This window comes from Rhamphochromis longiceps, linkage group LG11 (genome assembly GCF_057381845.1).
Source record: "Rhamphochromis longiceps isolate RC_006_pf linkage group LG11, R_longiceps_female_GT1.1, whole genome shotgun sequence".
Lineage (NCBI taxonomy): Eukaryota > Metazoa > Chordata > Actinopteri > Cichliformes > Cichlidae > Rhamphochromis > Rhamphochromis longiceps.
In genome coordinates this window covers 32,110,800-32,137,138 of record NC_140567.1, presented here as the reverse complement: position 1 = coordinate 32,137,138, position 26,339 = coordinate 32,110,800, and the positions used below count along the sequence as shown (strand labels likewise).

The window sequence follows — 26,339 nt, the reverse complement described above, 5'->3', positions numbered from 1 at the left end:
GAAACTATTAATAAAAAAACACAATTCCTTATACAAAGACTTCGCTTGCAGAATTTTGAACACAGTAACAAATCAGGTCGATTTCTAGCTAACCAGCTAAAAATAAATAAAGAAAAAATAACTATATGTGCTGCTAAAGATTTATCGGGGAACACAATATATGATCCTGGAAGAATAAACAACATTTTTAGGGATTTCTATGAAACTTTATACTCACCACAAATAAACCCATCTAAAAATGAAATTGATCTGTTTCTTGACAACGTAACTCTTCCAAAATTACTAGACAGTCAAGCAATGGAACTGGATTCGCCACTGACGCCAAGTGAACTCCAGGAAGCCCTGATAAGTATGCCCAATAATAAGGCTCCAGGTCCAGACGGCTTCCCTGCAGAATTCTACAAAGAATTCTGGACAATTTTGGCACCAGTATTCCACAGCATGTTGCAGGAAATCGAGGAAAAGGGCAGACTACCACCAAATATGAATTCTGCCAACATTAGTCTCCTGCTAAAACCAGGCAAAGACCCTTTATTTCCCTCAAGCTATCGTCCAATTTCTCTTTTAAATGTAGACCTTAAAATAATCTGCAAAGCTCTCTCAAAGAGATTAGAGAAAATAACCCCCCTCTTAATTCATCCTGACCAAACTGGTTTCATAAAAGGTCGGCACTCCTCAACAAACACTCGTAGATTACTTAATTTAATAGACTACTCATACGATAAAAACATCGAAACCATAATATTATCTCTAGATGCAGAAAAAGCATTTGACAGAGTTAATTGGAAATTTTTATTCGCAACTTTACACAAATTTGGTTTTGAAAACTCTTTCATAAACTGGATAAGAATATTATACAATTCCCCAACGGCTCGTATCAGAACAAATGACCAGACATCCTCCAGCTTCTGTCTCCTGAGGGGCACCAGACAGGGATGCCCACTCTCCCCTTCACTTTTTGCAATTTTTATCGAACCTCTAGCAGCAGCATTTAGACAGGCTACAACAATTAAGGGCATAAAATGTAAGAACATAGAACATAAAATCAGTCTCTATGCGGATGATGTGTTGCTTTTTCTGCAAAACACACAAACCAACCTCCCTGAGGTAATTACTTTAATAAACTGGTTTTCAAGAGTTTCAGATTATTCAATTAACTGGCCAAAATCTACAGTTCTCCCCATTAACTGCTCCTTCCATAATTCTTCCTCTGCCCCACTGCAATCCGGAAATATTAAATATTTAGGTATTAATGTCTCTCCTAAGCTTTCAGACTTAACTAAACTAAACCACATCCCACTTCTAAAGAAAGTAGAAGGCGATCTGACTAGATGGAAATCTTTACCCATATCACTCATGGGAAGGGTCGCCACTATAAAAATGATGATCTTGCCAAAAATAAATTACTTATTTTTGATGATCCCTAACAAACCATCACAAGATTGGTTCAGATCTCTGGATTCATATATTTCCAAATTCCTTTGGAAAGATAAACCCCCGCGTATTAGCTTAAAAACGCTACAAAGAACCAAGGATAGAGGAGGATTAGATCTGCCTAATTTTCACCAATACTTCTTAGCCAACAGGCTTCAGTTCATCTCAGAATGGTTAAAACATACCTTCTTAGTTGAGCCCTGGCTAGATGTTGAACAGGCACTATGCAAGGATCTAGAGATTTCAGACCTACCATTTATTAGCTCAAACATCAAAAGACATGAATGCTTTAAAAGTATCGACATCAGCTTTTCTCTAACAGCATGGTGGGAGTTTCTAAAAATAACGGAGTCTTCATTAATCCCATGCAAACGTACACCTATCTGGAATAACCCTGACATATTACAAAACAATAATATGATTAATTTCCCAGAATGGAGTTGTAAAGGAATTAAATACTTAGAACATATATTAGAGGGAACAGAATTTATTCCATTTGACAGACTAGTTGAACAATATGGGATCAACAAGACAAGGTTTTTAGAATATCAACAAATTAAATCCATAGTAAAAAAGAAATTTAACCTCAGTCAAGTTGAATTACAAACACCACTAAGTGCGGCACATTTTCTTACTCTTAAATCCCCCAAATTATTATCTAAAATATACAGAACACTTTCTAAATTAGATGAATCAATATCCCTTCCTACTGCAAAGTGGGAAGCAGATTTATCAGTCAACCTAGACCAAAACTTCTGGTCTCAGATTTGCTTAAAAACTTTTAAATTAATTAAAAATCCCAGTCTGCAATTAATACAATACAAAATACTTCATAGAGTGCACTATACAGGTCATCGGATGTTCAAGATGGGCTTTACATCTTCCAACAACTGCTCACACTGTCAAGGCAATACACCAGACAATTACATCCACGCTCTTTGGTTCTGTCCACCAGTGCAAAAGTTTTGGCGCGAGATATGTGAAGACTTATCAAAGTGTCTGAAATGTAACATTCCAACTTCCCCCTTAGTGTGTCTACTGGGCAGCTTAGATAATGTCACTTCAGAAAAGAATATAGCCCATATGATCTTCACTGCCCTATGCATAGCCAAGAAAACAGTCCTCATGAACTGGAAAAATAAAAATAATCTTAATTCTAACCAATATAGAAATTATCTATTAGATTACATTAGTCTTGACACAGCCTCTGCCACCACATTAGATCAATTGCTCTGGGCCCCTTTTATCAGCTCCATCACCTAGTGGGGGTGGGGGGTCATAGTTTGGTCCCGCCTTCACTGTTGTGATTGGTGAGGGGGTAGGGACAGGCTTAGGGCGTCGGGGGGTTCCCTGGAGGCATCTTCCTTGGGGGGCTCAACCCGGGGTAGCGGTCACGTCCGGTTGGGGGCTCTGGTGGCTCTCAGGTGACTGTTTCCTCGCGGCTGCGTGCAGCGGGGCTAGGGGAGGGTCTGTGCTGACGGACGTGGGTTACTGACCTGGCAACCTGGCTGCCCCTGGGTGGGTCCGGGATGGGCGTGAGGTTCTGGGGGCGCTCCGTCTCTGGGCTGGGGCCCGGGCCGGGCCTCGGGGGCTTGGGTCCTGGTTGGTGTGTTGCCGGGGTTGTGGGCGGGTGGGTGCATGGGGGCCCGGCCCTGGAGCAGGGTGCCGCCGGTGCGTCGAGCCGCCTGGGGGGCTCTTCAACTGGTGGGGGGGATGGTCACATCTTGCAGGAGCTTTCTTCTCTTCAGGAACTCTCTGCAGGAGGGGGAGATACAGGAGAGGTGGAGGAAGATCTCAGCCTGGGCGTTTACCGTCTTATGTAGTCTGGAAGATGTGTGGATGGTGGGGTGGGTGCAGTTTTCTCTGTGGTGGGGTTGGGTGGACTGTCCAGGGCTCTGTGGAGCCGGAGGGCGCTACTGCACTGGGCCCCGGTCTGATGGGCCTGGGCCCCCCTTCCCTGGCGGGTCGCGAAGGGTGGGAGTGCCTACTGGGGTCAGCAGGGGAGCTGGCCCCAGGGAGGGGTTACCTGCCCCTCCCTTCCTTCCCTCCCCATCTCCAGCTGCCTCCCTCTTCCCGCTCCTCCACAACCACCCACACATGCAGGGCCTTGGAGTGGGGGTATGTCACCAGGGTGCAGAGGAGGCTACCCCCCCCCCCCCCCCCCCCCGTCCCCTTCTGGCTGCCTCTGCCTCAATTTTATCCCACAACTTAGACATTCACATTATTCACACTCTCATTACACATACATATAGGATCTTGGGGGTGGGCACAATCACGGAGTCCAAATTACCATCAGGGTGTATACCTCACCCCTGACGTCGTTGCCCACCTCTCAATTTTAAATACACTTAGTCATTGAGGGCTAGCAGGAGGGACTATGCGCTTACCTGCTGCTCCTTGGCAGGTAGCTCCATGCCCTCCTGGGTTTTAATTGCACCTTAGAACACATATGCATCAACACTACAATGAGCGGGTGGAGGGAGGTTTGGAGTCTTCTCCCACCCCCATTCTCTGCGGCCTGCTGGAGCGGGACGGCTAGTAGGAGGAGTTGGCCGTCCGACTGCGGTCTGGGGTGTGGGGCCTCCCTGCTGCTGCGGAGTCGGGGTGGTCTGCCTCTCCCCACCGCAGGGAAAAGGGTAACACCACCTGGGTCTGGGTGCAATTCCCCCCTCCAGGGGCAAGGGTACCTAGACCCGGTTTGTAGAGTACGCTTGGGGAGTGTGATTGTGTGTACAGCGTCTCTTTATGTCTGTCTCCACGTTGGTTGAGTGTGGAGTGAGTGCATATGAGAGCATGAGGGTGGGAATGGATGTTTGTGTCTGTGTGTGCCTGTATGTCTGTGTCTATATGTCAGGTTGGGTATCAGACGCCACCTCTCTGGGGACACCTCAGGCCCTCCAAGGTTTGGAGGCCTATCTCCACCCACCACCACTTCCCCTGCCGGTGGCGGACTCCCTCAGGTGTCGGTGTGTTGGTGGTTCTTTGTGTCTGGGGGTGGGCGTCCGGGTACACACCGGCTCACTCCTTGGCGGCCGCTTGTCGGGGCCTGGGGCCTGGGGCTCGCTCGGGCCCCTTTGGAGGTGGCGTGCCCCCAGCCTCTCGGCCTGGGGCTCGGTCACTCAGGCACAGCTGGGGGCCGGCGGAGCTCACGGGCGCGTCACTGCAACTCCCCCTGACTTCTGCTCCGCGGCTGCTGGGCGAGCCCTCATCTGGGACTCTCCTCAGCTCTTACTGGAACAGTGGCGCGGCTGCCCCTCTGTTGGTCTTCCATGGTCTCTTGTGTTCTGGGGGCCTCTGGATGTCTGGAGTTTTGATCTCCTCCATACCCGCTTCACACCCTGGAGGACGGGGCTGTGGCCCCCCCACACTCCCTAGCAGATCATTACATGGAGAAACCTTTGGAATGCAAGCATGCTGATCCACACAGGTATGCACACATGGGTATTCACAGACGTGGACTAAAGCTTTCTTGGCTGCTGCCTCAAAGCACACTGTGCGCTGTCTATCTTGCGTGCTGCACAATATCGTTTATTATTTAGTAAATATTGATATCTATGACTAGCTAGTTTATTGTGATGGTGCTTTGTTTTCTCTATTATTATGTTGCTCTTTGTTGTTTGCTGTCTCCTCTGTTTGTTTTTTTTGTTTGTTTGTTTTTTTTCTCCATACAGGTGACCCAGGAGTTCTTTTTTTTTTTTTTTTTCTCTCTCTTCCCCCCCCTTCTCACCGTCTCTTCTCCCCTTTGGTTTTCTTTCTTTCTCTCCCCCTCTTTCTCTCATTCATTCCCCCTGTCCTATTTATTAAAAAAAAAAAAATGACAAAGGATGAACTGAAGCTCTGCCATCACGTAATGTCGCATACTGCTGTTTCTGATGTCATTTAGAAAAAGAAAAAAAAAAGCAAAAAAAAAAAAAAGCACAGGTGTTACTTCTATCAAATTGTGACTATCAAATATTTAACATTTACTAGAATGCTTTTTCTGTTCTTCTAAATCTAAATGTCTGTTGTAACAAAGCTGTATTAAGTTTGAATAATTGTTGTTATTACTTTTCTTTTCCTAGTTTGAGGGATGCTGATGGGAATATACAAAGGCTTTGTGATTTAACTTGACATTTCCCTTCAGAAAGAGTCATTCCTGCCATTTTTATACCCAGTCATCTGTTAATGGATTGGATGTTTTTCACTGTTTGTATAATTTGTGATTTAGTTCTTCAGCTCACCCTTCTTTGGCATTTCTCCCTCTAGAAGTGTCTAGTTAGTAAGCTGTTTTTGCTGGTATTTGTTCAAGTTTTCCTATCTGTCTCCCTTATGGTAGAAGGCTTTTATTGGAAATTCTTACAGGAAAGTCGTGATTCTTGAAAACAACTTTCACAGTAAGCGGTTTCTTTAAAAAAGTAACTGTCAGAGTCAAAGCGAGAAGACGATAAGCAAGTGCTTTTGATGATAGTTTAGATAACAGCAACTTAATTTCATTTACTGTATTTATCTTACTGCTCTTTGTCTATACAGCAACAGTGCTGGTAAAGAACATTTGATATATGATAGAAAAACAACCTGTGCGCATAAACATGTGTAGCATCTGTCCCTGCGGAGGATGAACATGATAACTTAAACAGAATCATCAACCAAGTGCAGCTGTGTTTGTGCATAGCATGTAAACAGCCTCATTAAACCAGAGTAAAGAACACTCATTAGTGAAAAAAGTCTGCTGCCAGATACATTTGTCATATCAGGGCAGTGGGCCCAGCACTGACAACACATGTCAATGAAAGAACTGTTTGCCACCAACTATTGACTGCTGGGTAAATATCAGATGCAGTAATAGATCTTTACACTTACTGGATGACGCTTTCCATGCATATCAGAGAGATATCGCGACTTAATGAATGATAGAACTGTTTGCTGTGTCTTTCACAACCTGGTTACTAATTTAGTGCATAGCTACCCTTGTCAAAAACTTACATTGTATTGTAGAAATTATATATTACCAGGAGAAGACTGACTTGTTGATATTCATATATATATACATATATATACATATACATATACATATATATATACATATACATATATATATATATATATATATATACACATATATATATATATATATATATACATATATATTAGGGGTGCAACGATACACAAAATTCACGGTTCGGTTCGGTTCGATACTTTTGTGTCACGGTTCGATATTTTTTCGATACAAAAAAATGTTCATGCATTTTTAATTTGTCATTTATTAAAATTAGAAATATATATTTTAACTCAAAAGTACAGTTTTTAAATTTAACCCTAACCCTTGTGCGTGTTTTTTATTTTGACAGCGAATGCGCACCTCTGGACCACTTATGTGCAGCCCTGGTTATATAGCTCATCATATTGCAGCCACAGAAATTCTTTTGTCCATATAAACCATAAAGCTGCACTTTCTTTTTGCCTTATAGTGGAGTAACCAGTGGAGTGGGTGCTATCTGCCCAGAATATGTCACCATGGTTGATTTGTCATAACTTCTCCGTTTTGTGGTAAGCTTTTCTTTGGCTGTCACTTCTTCACCCCGACCTGTCTTATTTGGCTCAGCAGAACTGAAATGCTTTTACACATGCACTCACATAAGCTCAGCGATTCTCTGCGCGATCAACCTCTCACATGTTTAAGCTTGCTGCGGGAGATTTCACTTGTCATGTTTGCATAGTAAGCTAACGATTAATAAGACGATGTCAGAGGAATTGGTGCGCAAATTATCATCACTCACAGATCAGTGCTGTCGCTCTCTATACACAGTTCGCATGATTGCAAAGTGAAAGCAAAAAAACAAGCGCAAATTCAAACGCGACTTCAATATGTCACATATTGACAGTGGCTCACCGATGCCAATGACATAATTACCCAGCTACATTTCTGAAAGAATGCAAAAGCATTGACATATATTTTTCCTACAATAGCCCGACGGGCAGGGAAGAGAGATTTTGGTAGCCCGACTGAAAAAATCGCTAGCTCCGGGACGTCGGGCTAGCGATATTGCGAGCCCTGTATCTGATTGAGGAATCACTCATCTTTGGAAAAGAGAGTTTATTACAGAGAAATGGCTCTTTCCAAAATAAAAGCTATACTATCCGCTTCTTCTGGGCTATATTCTCAGCAGCATATTAAACATATAAGGAGAATCATGTGCTAACAGCTGTCTAAATGACTCGGCTAAAGTTAGTAGCATGCTTGCTTTTTTTTGTCTGCTTCCACTTGTCTTTGCACTAGGATGATGTCGGCGTAAATGTGCAGTCATATTCGTTGTGTTCCCACTAGTGCTTTCAGGTTAATCTCGTTGAAATGACCTTAACGCCACAACACGGCAAATCTCTGTTAACGAGCTACCGCCGATCGCTCCGTGCATGGGGCTAGACGGCCAACACGTTAACGAGCTAACTGCGCTAACACACTAGTTCACACCAATGTAATTGAGCATTGCATGGCACATCCAACATACTGTTTTACTTTAGTCCATGACTCGCTTACCTTCAGGGTCATACGTCACATGAAAACCAAAATAATTCCAAACGCCAGATCTGAATGAGGTTCAATTTGCCTGTTGCAAGGAGAGCTTAACTTCTGTCTCGCTAGCTTGCCCTGCGCTCTTCCTTCTGACTATGCTGTCTGTGTTGAGCGCTCAGTGGATCTGCGCTTGACAGTGCAGCCTAGGCGGAGTAGTCGAACACAGATTCACTGAGCGCTCAACACAGACAGCATCGTCAGAAGGAAAATTGATAAAATAAATTACAAATGTTGTATTGTTCGATACATATGCGTACCGAACCGAAAGCACTGTATCGAACGGTTCAATATCGATACGAATATCGTTGCACCCCTAATATATATATATATATATATATATATATATATATATATATATATATATATATATATATATATATATATGATCTGCTTCTCAACCTTAATAATCAGAAATTTATTTACCCCACTGAAGCAACCATCTGATGTGAGGCCCTCTATATCATCAATCAAGTCCTAAATAGAGTTGTTTGGCGTGTTGTGAGCACATCTTTGTGTATTTTCTGTTGGTTTTATTCTTCCAGGAGTTTTATACTAACCTCATTTCTCCTTTCAATTACTGTACACAATTGGATCCTAGTCTTTAAAGTATTTCCAAAAGATCTTTTAAAAAGTAGACCATTCAAATTTTGCTCTTCTTGTAACAACAAATGGAAACCTTGTCCTTGTTATGCTCTTATCTGTTGTTACCTGTTTTAGATACCGGATGAGCCAGTGCAGCTACATGGTGTCCTCTATCAGCAATTATGGAGCAAAAGCAAAGAAAAAAAAAGAAAAAAGCATTCACTCATCTTATTTCTTATTTGGTTATCCATGATAATTTGAGCACTTCCACTTGGTCATAGTTAGAATGCAAACAGTGTCATAGTTGTAAAATTTAAACGTGACACAAACGGTGATAACAAATTATCTTTCTTTTTTTTTCTCACATGCTTGGGGAGATTCCAGCTTGTCTTATATGAATTTGGCAGTGAGCCAGCCTGGGGAGAATAATTAACTCTGAAAAGATTTTGTATAGTATACTGTGTACACAAAAGAGATTATGTGTAGGTGTTTTGACTGCACTACGTACAACTCTATTTTGACACACCACATGACTTTGTTAAACAAATGAAAATAATACTAAAAATTTGAACAGAGAAGTCTGCAGCTTTGCCAACATGTTTGTGCAGATTCCTTTAACCGATAAGACTGTACACCGCAGAACAGAAAACATTTCTCTTGTGGGAATTGTACATTCATGAGAACCACAAAAAATTCAGCAAGAGGTCACAGAGAACAAAAGTACGGTTCATAAGAGGAGTTAAACACAGAAGCTCATAACCTGCTGGTTAATATAAAATCTGATAGACATAACTTAAAAGCTCTCAGTGTTTGCAGGAATGTGGCAATTTGGCTTACCTCTGTTGGAAACATTAATGAGGAATTTGTCTGAGGTAAAAGGTTTTAGTTTTCTGTGGTGGCCCTGAGAGATCAAATGCAGTGGAACTTGAGGAAACACTAACAAAAAGAAAAATGCTGCAAAGGCACACAAAATGTAATAGATGTTGAATAAAAAGCAAAGGAAGCTGAATAAAACACAACAGCAGTAGAAAAAAAATAAAACTTTACAAAGCAGAAGTGTTCTGTAGGAGACAGCAGAATAGCTATGGAAGTGACAGAAACCAAAAGAAAATGCTTAAAGAAGCAGTGAATTTATCAGGTTTGTGAGGGAGAAAATGATGCAAAGCAATGTGTGAAGATCACAGTACAACAGGTCACACAGATCAAAAAGTCTTGACCTTTAAGTTTTTCTAATTAAAAAAAAACTTGATCAAACCATCCTATTGACTGCAAAATGACCTGTTGTTGTTTAGATTTATGCCTAACAACCACAAGATAAAGCTATCTGAGACTACACTGTGGGAGTTGCTGACTACTCTAATGTTTTTGCAAACTTATCCCCTTTTACAACTGGTGCACTGATCTGTATCCGGATGAGTAATCTGAGGAAGGGCAATTCTTAACCTAATGCTTGGCACACAGTCACACCAGCCAGATTATATTTGGTAACAATCAGACTTAAATTGCTGCTATGTGTAAATGAAATTTTTGCCACCAACAAAACATCAGTCCCACAACTTGAAAGGTCAACTTACAATAAGCAATAGAAATGATTCATCAGATCTACTCATGACTTCTGCTGCTGTGTTCTATATCTGCATCTAGGCAATCAATATAAAGTATGGCCAGTGTAACTAAACTAAACTAAATTGCATGTACAGTCAAAATTTGTTTTTGCTCCATTATATACAAGAGCAGCTGGTGAATGACATGAGTTTATGTTTTGTCTGGATTAGCATTGTTTTCACATTTTAGCATTACTATTCACCACTTATGTATCACACAGGCAGGCCTACAAACCAAAATATAAATGTAAAGAGAAAAAGCAAGAGGAATGCAGATAGGTGCTTCTGAACCCTGATGGAGTTATCACAAGACAACACATGGGATCAAAGAAAGATCTTGCATGGTCCGTGTGGTGTGGCGTGGTCTGCGGTGCCGTGCAGGGTTAAACAGTTACCTATTAATAGTCCTGCAACAGGCAGGTCTTTCATGTTCACATACCATGAATGGGTATTCATTAACCATGTCCACTTAAAGTAAAAATTGTATTTCACAATTTAACACTATTAAGATCAAAATTGAAATGAAAATGTTAACACTATCAATATTTTTTAGTGATATCTGGCAAATGATCTGAAAGACTTGGTGCCAACTTGGGGTTAAACTTGAACTTGGCACTAAAATGACCAAAATAAATGGAAAATGAAAACATTGTCTCGTGGCTTGAAATATAATTGCATTTCAAATCATTTAAGACAAAATTAGCATTGTTATAATTAGAGATGGCACGATACCACTTTTTTATGTCCGATACCGATACCGATATCATAAATTTGGATATCTGCCGATACCGATATGAATCCGATATAGTGTTTTTTAATCAACAAAACTGTTTTTTTTTTAAATATCTTGCTGCATTTTGTATATGTTCATACTCAAGTTTAAAACAACAACTACACTAAAGCTATTCTGTTATACCTATATGCAAAAAAAATTTCATAGTTCAGCAATACTGATCAATCTAATAAACTTAAACCTACACCATCCTCCCTATTCTGGTATTTTAAAGAGTACTTAGCGTAAATATTAAGCAACCTAACTAACAGGGTTCCAACTCCCAGCAACAACAAAAATAAATAAATAAAAAATAGGGAACCACCCCTCACGCGCCACCTCATGATGCTTAATCGACGTAATCAACCTTAATTTGATGCAGTGTGAAAAAATAAATGCACAGAAATCAATTATTTTTCAAGAAATATTAAATAGATTCAACATCTTTCTTCAACAAAATTGCAGACTGCACAGATGGTACCTTCCCAAAGGAAAAAAGTACTATAGCTTACTAGGGTATATATATTAGACTTAATAGTCACTATATACAATAATGGACTTCTACACATTTTACATCAGATTAAAACTTTGGGTGTAAGATTCGGATAAATATTAAATAATTAAAAGCTAGACATTTTAAATGAGAATAAGAAAGAAAAGTATGTCTTTGTGCCCCCTTTTCCCTGTTAATGCCCTATCGGCCCCCCTGGCTAAACTTTGCTAGATGCGCCCCTGCACAGTTACCAGCGTCAGCTACGTAGAAAAAGATCCTCGAGTAGAAAGTAATATTAAATACATTCTAACAACAGCTGATCAAGCTTAAACGTGCTGCTGTTGTTCAGCCGCTGGTTTCCTCTGTCTGGTGCAAAGTGGGCCAAAAGCAAACAAGAGACACGGACTCGCGACAGAAAAGCCGATCAGCTGATCATTAAATGGCTGGTAGGCTTTTAGCTAAGCTTTAGCTTCAGGCAAGTGGAAGCTAAATTGGCTAGTCATTCATATGTAAATTGGGTTGTTACCTGGGAATTCTGGAGGGAGGGGAGTGGGGGTGTGTGGATGAGGGGGTGGGGGAGCTGCTAAAAGCGGTGAGCTTCCTTTTGTTTCATCTTGATGCATTCTCAATCATCCAGGGAAACAAATCTCCAAAAGTCACCAACTTGGAGTGTTTCAGTTTGCCATCTTAGGGAGAAATCAACACACATGGGTGTATGTCCTTTGTTGCTGAGATTTATTGATAAAAACAGTACAAAAAATCAACCATTTGTACACATTTTTACAAATAATTATAAAAAGTGAGTGAGTACATTTCAACATTTTCAGCAATCACTCACAATCCTGGCACTGCCATGGTATCTGTAGTCTGCATTTACCTTGGCTTGGCTTCCTGATCAATTGTCCACTACCAAAAGGAAGCCAAGCCCTGTGATCACACCTTGTTTTGTTGTAAAGGGTGGCAGGGCTTGGCTTCCTTTTGGTAGTGGAGCATTGATCAGTCGTCCATTGTGGCATCAATGTGATCACACCTTGTTTTGTTGTAAAGGGTGGCAGGGCTTGGCTTCCTTTTGGTAGTGGAGCATTGATCAGTCGTCCATTGTGGCATCAATGTGATCACACCTTGTTTTGTTGTAAAGGGTGGCAGGGCTTGGCTTCCTTTTGGTAGTGGAGCATTGATCAGTCGTCCATTGTGGCATCAATGTGATCACACCTTGTTTTGTTGTAAAGGGTGGCAGGGCTTGGCTTCCTTTTGGTAGTGGAGCATTGATCAGTCGTCCATTGTGGCATCAATGTGATCACACCTTGTTTTGTTGTAAAGGGTGGCAGGGCTTGGCTTCCTTTTGGTAGTGGAGCATTGATCAGTCGTCCATTGTGGCATCAATGTGATCACACCTTGTTTTGTTGTAAAGGGTGGCAGGGCTTGGCTTCCTTTTGGTAGTGGAGCATTGATCAGTCGTCCATTGTGGCATCAATGTGATCACACCTTGTTTTGTTGTAAAGGGTGGCAGGGCTTGGCTTCCTTTTGGTAGTGGAGCATTGATCAGTCGTCCATTGTGGCATCAATGTGATCACACCGGTGCAGTTTCCTGCAGTATATTGCAAGTAAGCCGGACAAGTTTGGGATCAAGTTTTGGGTGGCTTGCGACCTAAAATCCAAGTACATTTGCAATGTCTTCCCATATCTTGGCAAGGACCCCAGTCGTCCCACTGGGGAGAGACTTTCTGAAAATGTAGTAATGAGGCTGATGGAACCATTCCTAGACAAGGGCAGAAATGTTACCACGGACAATTTTTTCACATCGCTTTCACTTGCGCAAAAACTTCTTAGACGGAAAACCACCATCCTCGGCACAGTCAACAAGATTCGCAGGGAAATTCCTCAATCCACTAGACAGACAGATCGCAATGAATTCACCACTCAGGTATGTTGCAGGTCTTTTCTGGTTCTATGTTTATGTGTTTCATTGTGTGTAAAAGTGCTATGGAAATAACAATTTATCTTATTTCTTAGGTGTTTTCAACCTCTGCTGCCACGCTGACGGCGTATGCGGCCAAACGGAAGAAGACAGTCTATATTCTTAGCAGCATGCACGGCGTGGTTCAGACTGATAACACTACCAAAAGGAAGCCAAACACTGTCACCCTTTACAACAAAACAAAGTGTGGCGTGGATGTGATGGACCAGATGGTTCGGGAGTACACTGTCCGCAGAGGAACACGGCGCTGGCCAGTTGCCGTGTTTTATAACATGATTGACATGGCAGCACTGAATGCACATGTGCTGTATCAAGCATGCTCCGGGACGAAGGAAAGACGGGTGGACTTCCTGGTGGAGCTTGCAAGGGAGTTAGCTCACTCTCATGTAGCTGCGAAGAAGGCAAGAAAAGAACAGTTGCCTTTGACACAACCCTCCACACCGAGCCCTGGAAAAAGAGCCATGTGTCAGGTCAAACACAATTGCAAGAACAATCATGCCACTGTGCGATGTGTTCACTGCAACAGATACACATGTGGTAAATGCAGACTACAGATACCATGGCAGTGCCAGGATTGTGAGTGATTGCTGAAAATGTTGAAATGTACTCACTCACTTTTTATAATTATTTGTAAAAATGTGTACAAATGGTTGATTTTTTGTACTGTTTTTATCAATAAATCTCAGCAACAAAGGACATACACCCATGTGTGTTGATTTCTCCCTAAGATGGCAAACTGAAACACTCCAAGTTGGTGACTTTTGGAGATTTGTTTCCCTGGATGATTGAGAATGCATCAAGATGAAACAAAAGGAAGCTCACCGCTTTTAGCAGCTCCCCCACCCCCTCATCCACACACCCCCACTCCCCTCCTTCCAGAATTCCCAGGTAACAACCCAATTTACATATGAATGACTAGCCAATTTAGCTTCCACTTGCCTGAAGCTAAAGCTTAGCTAAAAGCCTACCAGCCATTTGGCTGCTCTCCGGGTTTTAAAGGTAGAAAAGCCAAATGGCTGGGCTCTGGGCCTTCCTAGTGTTAAGCAGTTTCATGATTGAAGTAGCAGCCGGAGAGCGAGAGGCAGTCGCTCGTTAAGCTTAACGCAGGAATGCTTTACAAACATTCAGAGATGGACTTACACACTTGCTTTACTTCTCTCGGGGATAACTTTGTCGGAGATGAAATGCCAGGTTGCTAGCAAAACTCCACATGCTATCTAGACCACCGACAGGTCCCGCATGCCACAGCCGCTCTATCATGTGATGCATACTGCTCCAACGTGCTAACGTTCTGAGGTGAGTTACGGCGTGTTGCAAGTTTTGTGAGGTGCTTTCCTGATATTTAATGGATCGGATTACATTTTTTATTTTTCTCCGATATCCGATCCAGTAATTTAGGTCAGTATCGGACCGATACCGATACGTAATATCGGATCGGTCCATCTCTAGTTATAATATTAGTATAATATTGATAATGCAAAGTACCACAGCTGCTTTACATGGAAAACATTACTTTACAACAGTGCCTTTATGTGACGTGTCTTACTAAGTAAATGTTATTGATGTTTTTCTAATCTACTGTCAATTTCCAGGAACAGCTGTCCACTGAGGCCCAAGTCATATAGCTAAACAGTATTACTGTTGTGTTACTTCCCATACAATGTTTAACTGACAAATAAGGAAGAAGATTGCCAAAGTAACAAACACAGATATTGATTCAAAGAACTCATCTGTCATGTGACACTTTTTCCCCTAGAACAATACGTTAATTCACTCATTCACATGAATAATTAGAAATGATGAGTAACTGACTCAAATGTCAGTGGAATGTTATGAGAAATTACATTTCCCCAATGAATATATTTGTGGATAAATTATATATTTGTATTTTTTATTTATTTATGTATTTTTTATTTATGTTTCTGAATTATAATTCAGAAATTAACACATCAGTTTATCATGTACCATCAATCTGTTAGATGTAGCTGAGTCAATGAATTAAACAAAAATTATGTTTGACAGGATGATGATATATATATTTTTTTCCTATCCAGACTGTCACAAATGAACAGACAGTGCTCTAATACAGTATAATGACCTACAATTATCTAAAATAAACAGGGCAACAATGTTTTTCTACTCTAGCCATATCCATGCAGAATTGTTTATTCGACTCACATCAATTCTGGAATAGATAAAACAACATTGTTTTATGAGCGTTATAAAGCTTTCACGTAAGGGCACAAACAATGTGTAACCTTGAGCTACTACTATAAAAGGGGAGGAGAATTTGAAAGTGTCTGCATTACCAGCCCTTAGCAGAAAGGTAGACTTCACAGGGTAAGTGCTGTGTAATGACAAAGTTGCCGTTGTTGATGTTTACTGAGGGACCAGTGGAAATGTATATTGTAAATGGATGAAACTAATGTCTTTTTAAATGCAGGTTTGCTGCCTGAGTGCATTCAATAAATGCGGTGATGTGTGCGGTTTCTAGGTCAACTTAACCTGAAAAGAAGCTAGAAATCAGTGACTACCAGACACACTTATAACCCAACAGGAAATTATGAAATTAAATATATCAGAAAAAAGTGTTGCATTCATGCATCTTACAGGAATTAAACATTGGTTTTGTTTACTGTTTTGTAGAAGTGGTGTACTGTTACGTGTCACAATTTTGCCCAACATTGATAATGCAATTTCAAAAGTACACATTTTTCTCTGATTTATATACTTGCATGTGTGTGTGTAAATGTTTAGACGTCTTTGTGAGGACAGAAAAATTGGCATGCCACTGTACTTGTCGGGACCAACAGTCACTTATGGGGAGAAACGGTTGTCCCCACGAGTTTGACGGCATTTTTGTTATGCTTACTACTCAATCACATCTAAAATTTTTGGATTCAGTTTACTTGGATTTTTTATGCCCTCAATTCAGTTAAGTGAACACAAGGAAAATTGCAAAGAGATCTGAAGCCATGAAATAGATTTTTTTTTAAAGTACAGAAGAAGTCTAAGAAATACAGGAAAGGGGATTGAGGGAAAGCAGGGAGCCTAAAAGAGCACTCAAACACAGAATAAAATCTGAATGAGCATTAATGTTAATGTTTAATGAAATGTTAATCAAACTATTACGTGTATCTGGCATTTACTGTCTACGAAAATCAATAAAATGTTTTGATAATCTTGCCTGATCTTGTTCATTTCCAGGTCTAAAACAATGATTTGGAAGTTGATCCATTTCAGTGGTGTCTTTCTTGGAGCTCTCACACTCCCAACTCCATCTTCACTCCCCACTACCAACACTGAGGAAAGACCCTGTCAGATCTACAACTCTGACCGATCTGCAGATTGTCTGGGAAGACAGCTTGACAGTATCCCATGGAGACAATTTCCACCCACACTTGAAGAAATAGACCTCTCCTATAATAAACTTCAAGCTGTTTATGCTGATGACCTTTTCCACCTCCCTAAGCTTCGTATCCTCAAGCTTCAGTACAATAACATTTCATACATTGACAATGATGCCTTCAGAAACAACACACTCTTGGAGTATCTTGACATCTTCAATAACTCCCTGCAGGAAATTCCTGCCAGAGCTCTGACACCTCTCGTTAATCTAAAAGAGCTCTACATGTCTAATAACCTTTATATAAATGCAACTTTGGCTGACTGCTTCTCCAAACTTTCCAGACTCCAGGTTCTCTCCATGGGCGGCCCTTTGGTGATGGGCCTAAAAAAAAAAGATTTCCAACCCCTGAAGAACCTTAAGCTCCAAGGATTTGCTATTAAATGTTCCTCCCACCTCCATTACTATGAGCCTGGAAGTTTAGAAGTCATTCAGACAAGTCAGATGGGCTTTGACATGGCTATAGACCAACACCCAAATGCTCTTGTTCATATGCTACAGGACCTAGCTAACAAAACATTCACAGTCATTCAATTTCGTAACCTCTTTGAATTCACATACTACATGGGACAGGAGGACATTTTTCAGGGTTTAAAACACATTAAAGCCAAGCAACTCATCTTTCACAGAGGAAAATTCAATGAGAACCTTATAAGGATGGCTTTAATCAATTTACAAGCAACCAGCATCAAAAGATTAAGACTTCAGTACATTGACTTCGCCCGTTCGCCAACATTTGTTGATAGTGGTGCAAGTTCCAGCATCACAGATCTTGTACTGGATAAACTGGATCTTTGGTGAGTATTTTGGTGTCCTACAAGATTGCTCTAACAGTAGTTTACACATCTCACTGATCTAAACTGCACTACTGAATAATTCTGTACAATAATAACTATAGTTCTACAACTGTTAACAACTGTTTATAACTTGTATAGTTCATATTTCTGTATAGTTTCATATTTATATCCTGTTCGTAGCCTGTACATAGCTTGTACACTCACTAATCAGAATCAGAATCAGAAACTTTATTGTCATTGTCATGAGAACAACGAAATTAAGAATGGTCCCCGATCATTGCATCATCCCTAGCAATATCAACATATAAATAAAACAATAAAATTCAATAAATAAAATAGATAGAATACTTAAAATACTAATAAGATATAACAGTAAAACATTCACATACATTCCCACACACATGCTTCAGACCGTGCATAGATTAACACAAGAGTGGCGTGATGGACATTTTTTTGTAGTATTCAGATGTGTTATTGCAGTTGGATAACAGCTGTGTTTGAGTCTACAGCCTGTACATACTTATAGTTATAGCATATTCATAACATACCTTCATACCGTGTACATTGCAACATACCCATAATAGACCCATTTTTGTAATATATGTATTTTATTACTAAGCACTTTCTGGATGAATGCAAACTGCATTTCGTTGCCTTGTACGTGTGACATGTGCAATGACAATAAAGTTGAATTCTATTCTATTCTAATGGACCGTAAAATGTGATTTTGTGATTTTCATCTTGTAAATTATGGTTATACTTAAACAAGCAATTTTAGTCACAAGGTTGTGCAGCGCAACATAGGGCATGACTATAAAGGAACATACCAGGGCTTTAAATTAATGATCCAAAAACAGCAGCTGCACTAAATACGGTAGAGCTGCACAAGAAGATGATGCTATGAAATAGTGGGTTTGACAAGTATTTTGTTATAGTTATAATTCAATACCTTGTTACAAAGTGAAATTACATGAATGTGAAGCTCACTACTAAGGTCATATAAAAATACGCAAACTAAATATCTCTGTTTCTTGTAGGTACATCAGCAATCCTGATGTGCTACGATTTGATTGGCGTTTCACCTGGTTCAAGAAAGTTAAGCAACTGTCTATTCAACATGTGTATTTCAACTCTGCACCCTGTGATTCATGGGTTGAGATGAACGGTGTGGAATTACTAGATGTCTCCAATAATCGACTAAAAAATGAGTTTGTATTCAACCAGCGATGCGATTACAAGAACACCATGCCGAATCTTCATACATTCAACACAAGCAACAATGAGTTGACCAGCTTAAAAGACTTATCATCCCTCACAAAAGAATTCCAGGAGCTAAAGGTTTTGGATTTCAGCTACAACAAATTAGGATCTGCTAAAGATAGCCAAAATTGTGTCTGGAAACAAAATATCACCAAGTTTATTGCTCACCATAATAACTTTGTAGGTGAAGCTCTCAGTTGTCTACCAACCACAGTACAGTACTTGGATCTGTCCTACTGTGATCTGGACCAGCTGGACATGAACTACTTTGAGAAAACCACCAACCTCAAAACCCTTCTACTGAGTGGGAATAAAATTAAATTCATCCCATCTAAATGGGAAAGTGCATCACTGCAATCGCTAGCTTTGGATGGGAATTCATTTGGCCTAATTAGCAAAAAATCCTTTGAAGATATGCCTCAGTTGTCTCAACTTCAGGCAGGGAACAATCCTTATCATTGCACATGTGAGCTTCATGCTTTCATCCAGGACACAATTTCAAAAGGAAAGGTAAACCTCACAAACTGGCCTGAGAACTACAAGTGTTACCACCCAGAGGCTTTGCTCAACACAGTCATAGCCAAATACTTTCCGGGTCATGTAGCATGTGACATCAGACTGGTTATCATTATCTGTGTTGCAACCACCACAGCAGTGATCTTAATACTTATGCTGATTTGCTATATTTTTGACCTCCCATGGTACACTAAAGCAACATACCAGATCATCAGGGCTAAATACAGAGCTCACAAGGAGAAAGCAGCTGGTGATCTGGAAACTTTTACCTACCATGCCTTCATATCCTACAGTCACTCAGATGCTGACTGGGTGAGGCACCAGCTCTTACCCTGTTTGGAGAACAACACGAACCCCTATCGTCTATGCATTCATGAGAGGGACTTCATGCCTGGAAAGTGGATCATTGATAACATCATTGAGAATATTGAAAGCAGTCGTAAGGTACTAAAATGTATTATGTAGTAAAAGCACCCCACTATACACCAGCACATTAAAAGTTACAGTAAATTAAAGTCTTGCAAAATGAGAAACAACACACAGCAAAACCTAATTATTTTGGACATTTTTTTTTAGGAGCTACAGTTTTAGTCAGTTGATCTATAGCAACGTCACTCAGTGGAAGTGTGTGTCATTTTCACATAATTTTGTTCATTCAAAGGCAAAACAAAATAGCTTATAGTCACCTGGTTCAGTAGATGCCACTTCTTCTTGGCACTTCTCATTTTTTAAACTACATTGCAATTATAAATGATGAAAACATCATCTCAAAACTTGCCTGACAATTTGTTGACTGTTGGAATACCGAGTCTTAAAAGTCTAAAAAAGTAAGTAATGGTGATATGAGTTATGCTAAATGGTTGATGAATATAGTTGCCCTGTTATTCAGCATCTCATCATTGTTGTTTGGAAATTGGTAGGAAAGCATAAGGTAGAGACCCTATAATAATTTCCTTTCTGTTGTTTTCTTTATTCCTAGGTAATGTTTATTCTCTCACGGCACTTCATTAACAGTGAGTGGTGCAACTATGAGCTGTACTTTGCTCAGCAGAGAGCAATGGGAAAAACCTTCAGTGATGTCATCTTAGTGGTTAAGGAGCCTATTGATCCAAACTCCTTACCCAGCAAGTATTGCAAGCTCAAGAAGATGCTGAGTACAAAGACATACCTGGAGTGGCCCCAGCAGGTTAACCAGCAGGCATTTTTCTGGGCACAGCTGAGGAGTGTCCTGGGAAAGCCAACAACCCAAGAGCGGGCAAACAGTGTTAAGAGAAGAACCCTATCTGCGGGAAGAATATCTGTGATTGGTCCCCCTATTGAGGAAAGGGTGCCAGAAGAAGATAAGATGACTGTGGAAAAAGAAGCAGAACCCACAAACGAAGCAAATGAAGAGCCATTAAATCAGATACCACTGGTGGCATTTTAGCCATTAAATTAAAAAGAACTATTAAACAAATGCCTTTCTCAGTATTTTCTCAGTAAAGACCTCCCCTCAAGTAACCTTTTTGTTTAGGCTATGCCAACAAGGGAGCAAAATACAGCATCTCATTGTGATAACAAAGAAAAACAAACAACCCCTGCCCAACAATCTGTCTGCCCAAGGCAGTCTGTCATGTCATCCCTGACAGCTGAGCTGATGGCCTCTGCTTCACTTTCCCTCAGTGTCTCAGGCCAGGTGCCCTGCTGACAGGCGCTGAAAGGCCGGCTCACATGAGATCTCCCATGTTGCACTCTGGATAACAAGCAAGGTCCCAGCAAACCATGGTGACAGGTGCCACACTGTGAAAGGACTGTGCACTGTTACATTCTTGGCCCTCAGAGGTATGAGATCATGAATGTTCAAACTCAGATCAAGCCGAGTCAAATGAAACCATATAGTAACAATACAAGCGATATCAAGTTGTAGAGCAAAAGCTTAGAAACTGGAGAATGGTAATGCTCCATCAATCAGTGTTTGTATCAGCACTAGTTATTTTGAAGTTTTCGGTGCAATATTCAATGTGTTTCAAGCTGAATACTATTCCTATTTTAGTGAATACTGCACACAGGTAGTCACCAATTTAAGTTACTGCCAAATGTCAGTCTGAACTTGTGTGCTTGCTGTTTGTTTATTCCTAAAGCCATCCCTCATGAGTTACTATTAGCTTTGCTGTTGGCATACATTGCAAAAGCACACTCACAGAGATTGCTCACTTGACACATGTCATACTTTCACTGGGTCCTCTATGAATCACTGTTTCATATAATAGTTAATGTTTATCAAATATTTGTTCAGTTTTCAGTGTTATCATTGTCACCAGGTATAATATAACTAAGGGAATTAGAATGAGTTATACAGACAGATAGCAGATACATGTCCAGTGCCTGAATGAAGTTAGATTTAGTTGTCTTTACACATGCTTTAAATAAAATAAAAGCTGTTGTATGATTAAGAAAAATGGTTTTGCCAGTTGATAAATGTGAATGTACGTTTGTTACATATTGTTTGTGATGGAAGGTTTTTGTTCTAAATATTGAGTCATTATGTCTACCTTACTACTATTTTTAATCATTTGGATTCAGTAATGTAATACTTTGATAAAAAAAAAAAAAAAAGCAGCGTTATTTCTTTTTGCTGTGCTCTGACTTGATTCATGTTGGGCCATTTTAAATTTAACTTTTTTAAAACTGTTTTTTTTTAATTAATTTAACTTTTATTTAAAAAATGACTTAACTGATATGGGTTTTGCTATTAATGGTAAGTGTGCAGCCTTGCTTACTTACATATGTGGGCAATAACAAAGTTTGAAAATGGCCAGTAGATGACACCCTTGAACTTAGGCAGAAATGTGACACCACACAGCTAAGGTGTGATGTGCACCCATTTACCAGTTTTTGGTAGTAAGGGGAGTAAGCTCATATATTTTACTTCCCTCTGCATATGTGTATAAGTAATGTTAACATGCAGTCTATAGACTTCAAGTGTTTTTGTATTAAACCGCAAATGAAGGACATGTTTGTTTTTCATGAAGAGTCATATTATACATTCTCTAAAATAATGCAGTGCCTTATTTTATTGTCTTGTATAATGCTGGTCATTCATAATTCATACTGTGCAGATGTTGAAATGAATGAATAAAAACATATTTAGTTTCATTTGGCAAAAGAGTGATCACCATAGGCACATTGTTTAGAACAGCTTTTATGAGTAATCGACAATGGATGGTTTTATTCCCCCACACGAAACACAGAGTGTTTAATCTCCAAGTATGTTCCCCACACCAAAAATAAAAGGCCAGTCTGGTCTCACCTGCTGTCTCAGACCAGAGAGGACATTTTTTTTAAAAACGGTTGCTGTAGATACCAAATGCAAGTCGGTTTGGTAAATTTTTAACTAGCATGCAAAAAGCATTGGCATTACACAGGCTACCAGGAGATACTGATGCAAATCAACTCTTAACAACCTGACCCGCATTTAATTTGTATTTCTGCAAAAGTCGAGCTGTCATTCAAATACAATCAATATCTGACTTGCAAATGATATTTTAAAAAGCATTAGTCATGCTTGATAAGCTTACACAAGACCTCGGAGAGGAAAAGAGGAGGAATACTTCAGCCAATTTGCTTTATTCTTTATGTTGCTGATTTTAATTTTGGTTGTTTCAGATTAACAAATTTTCAGCTTTTAGGCTGAAATCAGGGATATTTGTAGGCACTTTAAAATGGAAATTGAAAAACCTTTTCTATAGATTTTTCAAGTTGCACTCGAGTAATATTTGTGCTTCTAATGCAACATTAATACATAACTGGTATATATAATGTAGCATACCCTGAATTACATATAAACACATGTACCCTCACTAACCATCTGAGTATCTACTTAATTTGTAACTAATCCCTGTTGCAACATAACTATATAAGGTTAGGAAAAAGAGTGAGTGGTGTTTGTCCTGCAAAGTTCTAAGAGCTGAGGTTGTTGCCTTTAATGGCAATCCAGTTCAATGGTGAAAGCGCTGATGATGCCGTTCAGAGGGAGGTGCCTATCTGATTAAGGTTCATTTGCACACAGGTGAGAGTCGCTATAAGTAATGAGGTGAGAGCTGTGGTGAGAGCTCAATTTGATCTACTTTCAACAGAACCGGTTAGGTGTCACTGTCCAGGTGAGTTACTGATCTTTTGCTTTTCTTTTTCCCTCCATTGTTTTGATGTGCAGTGGTAGTGTGAAGGATTTTTTTTTTTTTTTTTGTAGAACTACTTGTGCTGTAGTTGGAGTCACAGTTAATTAACACCAGCTTCTCATTTGACATTCAAAGACTTAATTAGCTCCCTGATCACGCTGGGAATAAATGATTAACAGCAATCATTGAGAATAATTAGGGGAATCTGATGCCACATCATTTGGAGAAGTGATTTTGCAAACTGTAGATATTCACACAATCTCTCACATACACTATAGATCATTAGATACATGTTGCTCTTCATATAGGCTAAACTATCATCTAATAGCTTTGATGGAAATAAGACCATACTCTAAAATTAATCTGAGGTTAAAGGCTATTTATATAATGTAATGCAACAAAGAGCAAAATCTATACTTATCTTACTGTATGTGCGACCTGTCCTGGAGGGGGTCTGGCTTTTGTCTTCTACTGGTTTGTGAGGAGGGGTGTGTGAAATGAAACTGCTCTCTTGTATAGGCTTCTCAGGTGTCTGATAGTGAAAGGCTGGTATAAGGTTAGACACTAGACCTGTCTGGTTACCATGCTGCATTCTCCTCTATGTATTCTGTTTGGCACCATTATTAGCAGGCTTCAGCAATTGAAATCTATTTGTTTCATGAGACAACATGCTTCCCCGGCAGTGCCATATTATATAGAATCAACACGCCTAACCAAGAAGTGGTCCCTCATCGCGTGTGTTTTACCTTGTTTTGTTTTTAATTATTATTTAAATGTCTTGAGAAAAGTGAGTACTTGCCCTTTAATCTACAAAATGTAATCTGATTCTGGCTATAGTCCACTGTACAAATAACCGTAAGCCATGCTCTGCCAAAAACTGTCCATACCACCATCAGTGCCAATCTTTCTGTCATTGAGAAATAAAAATGCAGGGAGGGAAGTGAAACACTGTCATGTAACCTGAGTTTTTCTATGATTACATGGTAAGTGTGTGAAACAGTTTTGCATCCTCATTCCTTTTCTAATTTGGTTTTGCTAGAATCATCCCAATCTGTGTGCCAGTGTATTAAAACAATTGTAATGAAAGGTTTCTCTTAAGCTTTTATAGAAACTGAATGACTTTTAGTCCCTCTTTGTATCTGTATATCAAATGATGCTGGTCACCCTGCTCTAAATCTAAATGGTATATTCCATGTTTGGAATAAATCTCTTTTGTGGTTAATTTATCCTTCCCTTTCTGATTTTTAGAATTGCAAAATGAGTGCCAATCTGAAAGGAGCAATGGTGGACCTCATTGATGTGTTCCACAAGTATTCTGGAAAAGAAGGTGACAAGTACACGCTCACTAAATTGGAGCTGAAGAATTTGTTGAAGAATGAACTTGGAGAGTTTCTGGAAGTAAGTATCTGTTGCTTAATCAAATTTTTTTTTTTTCTCCTTCTGAAGCTGACCTGAATAATGTATAATTTTAATGTATTTTAAGTTTTAACAAAGGTAAATCACCATGGTAATTTCCAAAAGAACCTGATGGTTTCTCAGTTTCAGCTATATTTTGAGGAAAAAGTATTTTATTTGCTTTTTTTTAACTCTATAATGTTGGCCAACAAGTTGATACCTGGGCAAATGAGGAGAACATGCCTCTGTCTAAAGTAGAAGTTATTTCCAGACTATGCAAATTAAAGACGACCAGCTCCATCATTAAGATTTGCACTTGGGGAAACTAAACTTGTTGCTCCCCTTTTAGGGCCCCAATGATGCTTGCGTGGTGGAGAAGATTATGCGTGAACTGGATGACAATAAGGATGGTGTGGTGGATTTCCAGGAGTTTGTTGGTCTGGTCGCTGCGCTGACTGTCGCCTGCAATGAATTCTTTAAAAGTGATTCCTCTTAAAAAGGGGGGAAATAAATGCTTATTACTAAATAACTTTTACGGCAGAGTTGGTCAGGGGTTCGGAGGGTTCAATCATTTTGGACACTAGAATGTTGCAGAAGATCCACTACTGCTAATAAATGTTTTTGTTCTGTCCTTGGAAATGCTTCCATCCAATAAAAGTAATTAAATGTGTGTGTGTGTTGTCCTTGGGAAGCATTTGTAATGGCTCAATAAGTTTACCCACATAATTTAAGTATAATAAAACCTTTCAACAGGTTTAATTGGCTTCATGAGCTTTCTAGCAACTTCAAGCACCACCTAATGGCTAAATCTTGGCTAGGAAAAGCGTTGGTCCTAGAAAGTAATTTTAAAGTTGGCTTTTGTATCTCTCCCATATTTAAAAATAAAAAAAAATAGCCTGGAAAGAAATTATGACAGGGTTTAAAAACTTATAATGGCTGTGCCACAATGGGCTTTATCATCTTTTAAATTGGAGTGTTGGGCGGGGTCTATCCTCCACTCTCTGATATCTGGAATCCATCTCAGTAGGGTAAGCATTTCATGTGCGTCTCATCCTAAAATAAATCTGCACTATCGAGGATGCACAGAAGTATTTCTACCTTCAATACAAAGAAACCTGCGAACTGTGAGGGAAGGGGGGCTCCTTAACAGCATGTCCTTCTCATTCACATCTTTCATTTAGATTATCAATCTTCTGCCCTTTGATTTGGACTTCATAGATCCCCCAGCGGGGAAATTTGTGCGTAACCTCAGCTCAGGTTTCTGTGACTAAAGAGATGCTGTATCATGTTGTGAATGTAAAGTGGCCTTATAAAACACACCAAGAGCATTGTTACACCTGAGCCAAAAGTGGACTATAAAGACACTACTTGGAATGAAGTGGTGTTACATGTCAT

General features: G+C 39.9%; 2 protein-coding genes across 3 annotated transcripts in view; both read left to right on the top strand.

Moving 5' to 3' along the window:
- Window positions 1–22,493, top strand: part of tlr18 (toll-like receptor 18) — a 31,558-nt gene extending 9,065 nt beyond the window's left edge. The window contains exons 1-4 of one of the 2 annotated variants that reach the window (XM_085423675.1): window positions 6,584–6,960; window positions 16,621–17,616; window positions 18,654–19,836; window positions 20,372–22,493. In XM_085423675.1, coding sequence (XP_085279801.1) covers window positions 6,920–6,960; window positions 16,621–17,616; window positions 18,654–19,836; window positions 20,372–20,818 — 2,667 coding nt within the window. In that variant the 5' untranslated portion in view covers window positions 6,584–6,919 and the 3' untranslated portion in view covers window positions 20,819–22,493. Of the gene's footprint in view, window positions 1–6,583; window positions 6,961–16,620; window positions 17,617–18,653; window positions 19,837–20,371 lie in introns of those variants that run through there. The other variant, XM_085423674.1, reaches the window with a different exon arrangement.
- Window positions 22,494–23,445: 952 nt separating this feature from the next.
- Window positions 23,446–25,608, top strand: LOC146659582 (protein S100-A1-like). The gene is made up of 3 exons (XM_085423681.1): window positions 23,446–23,531; window positions 24,798–24,947; window positions 25,294–25,608. The coding sequence occupies exons 2-3, from the start codon at window positions 24,807–24,809 to the stop codon at window positions 25,438–25,440; spliced, it is 288 nt and encodes a 95-aa protein (XP_085279807.1). The 5' UTR covers window positions 23,446–23,531; window positions 24,798–24,806; the 3' UTR covers window positions 25,441–25,608.
- The last annotated feature ends 731 nt before the right edge of the window (window positions 25,609–26,339 follow it).

Bases quoted from the DNA above. Each gene is read 5' to 3' on its own strand.
- LOC146659582 (XM_085423681.1), top strand. From the start codon at position 24,807: ATGAGTGCCAATCTGAAAGGAGCAATGGTGGACCTCATTGATGTGTTC. The intron at 24,948-25,293 runs GTAAGTATCTGT...CTCCCCTTTTAG, and splicing joins AACTTGGAGAGTTTCTGGAA to GGCCCCAATGATGCTTGCGT.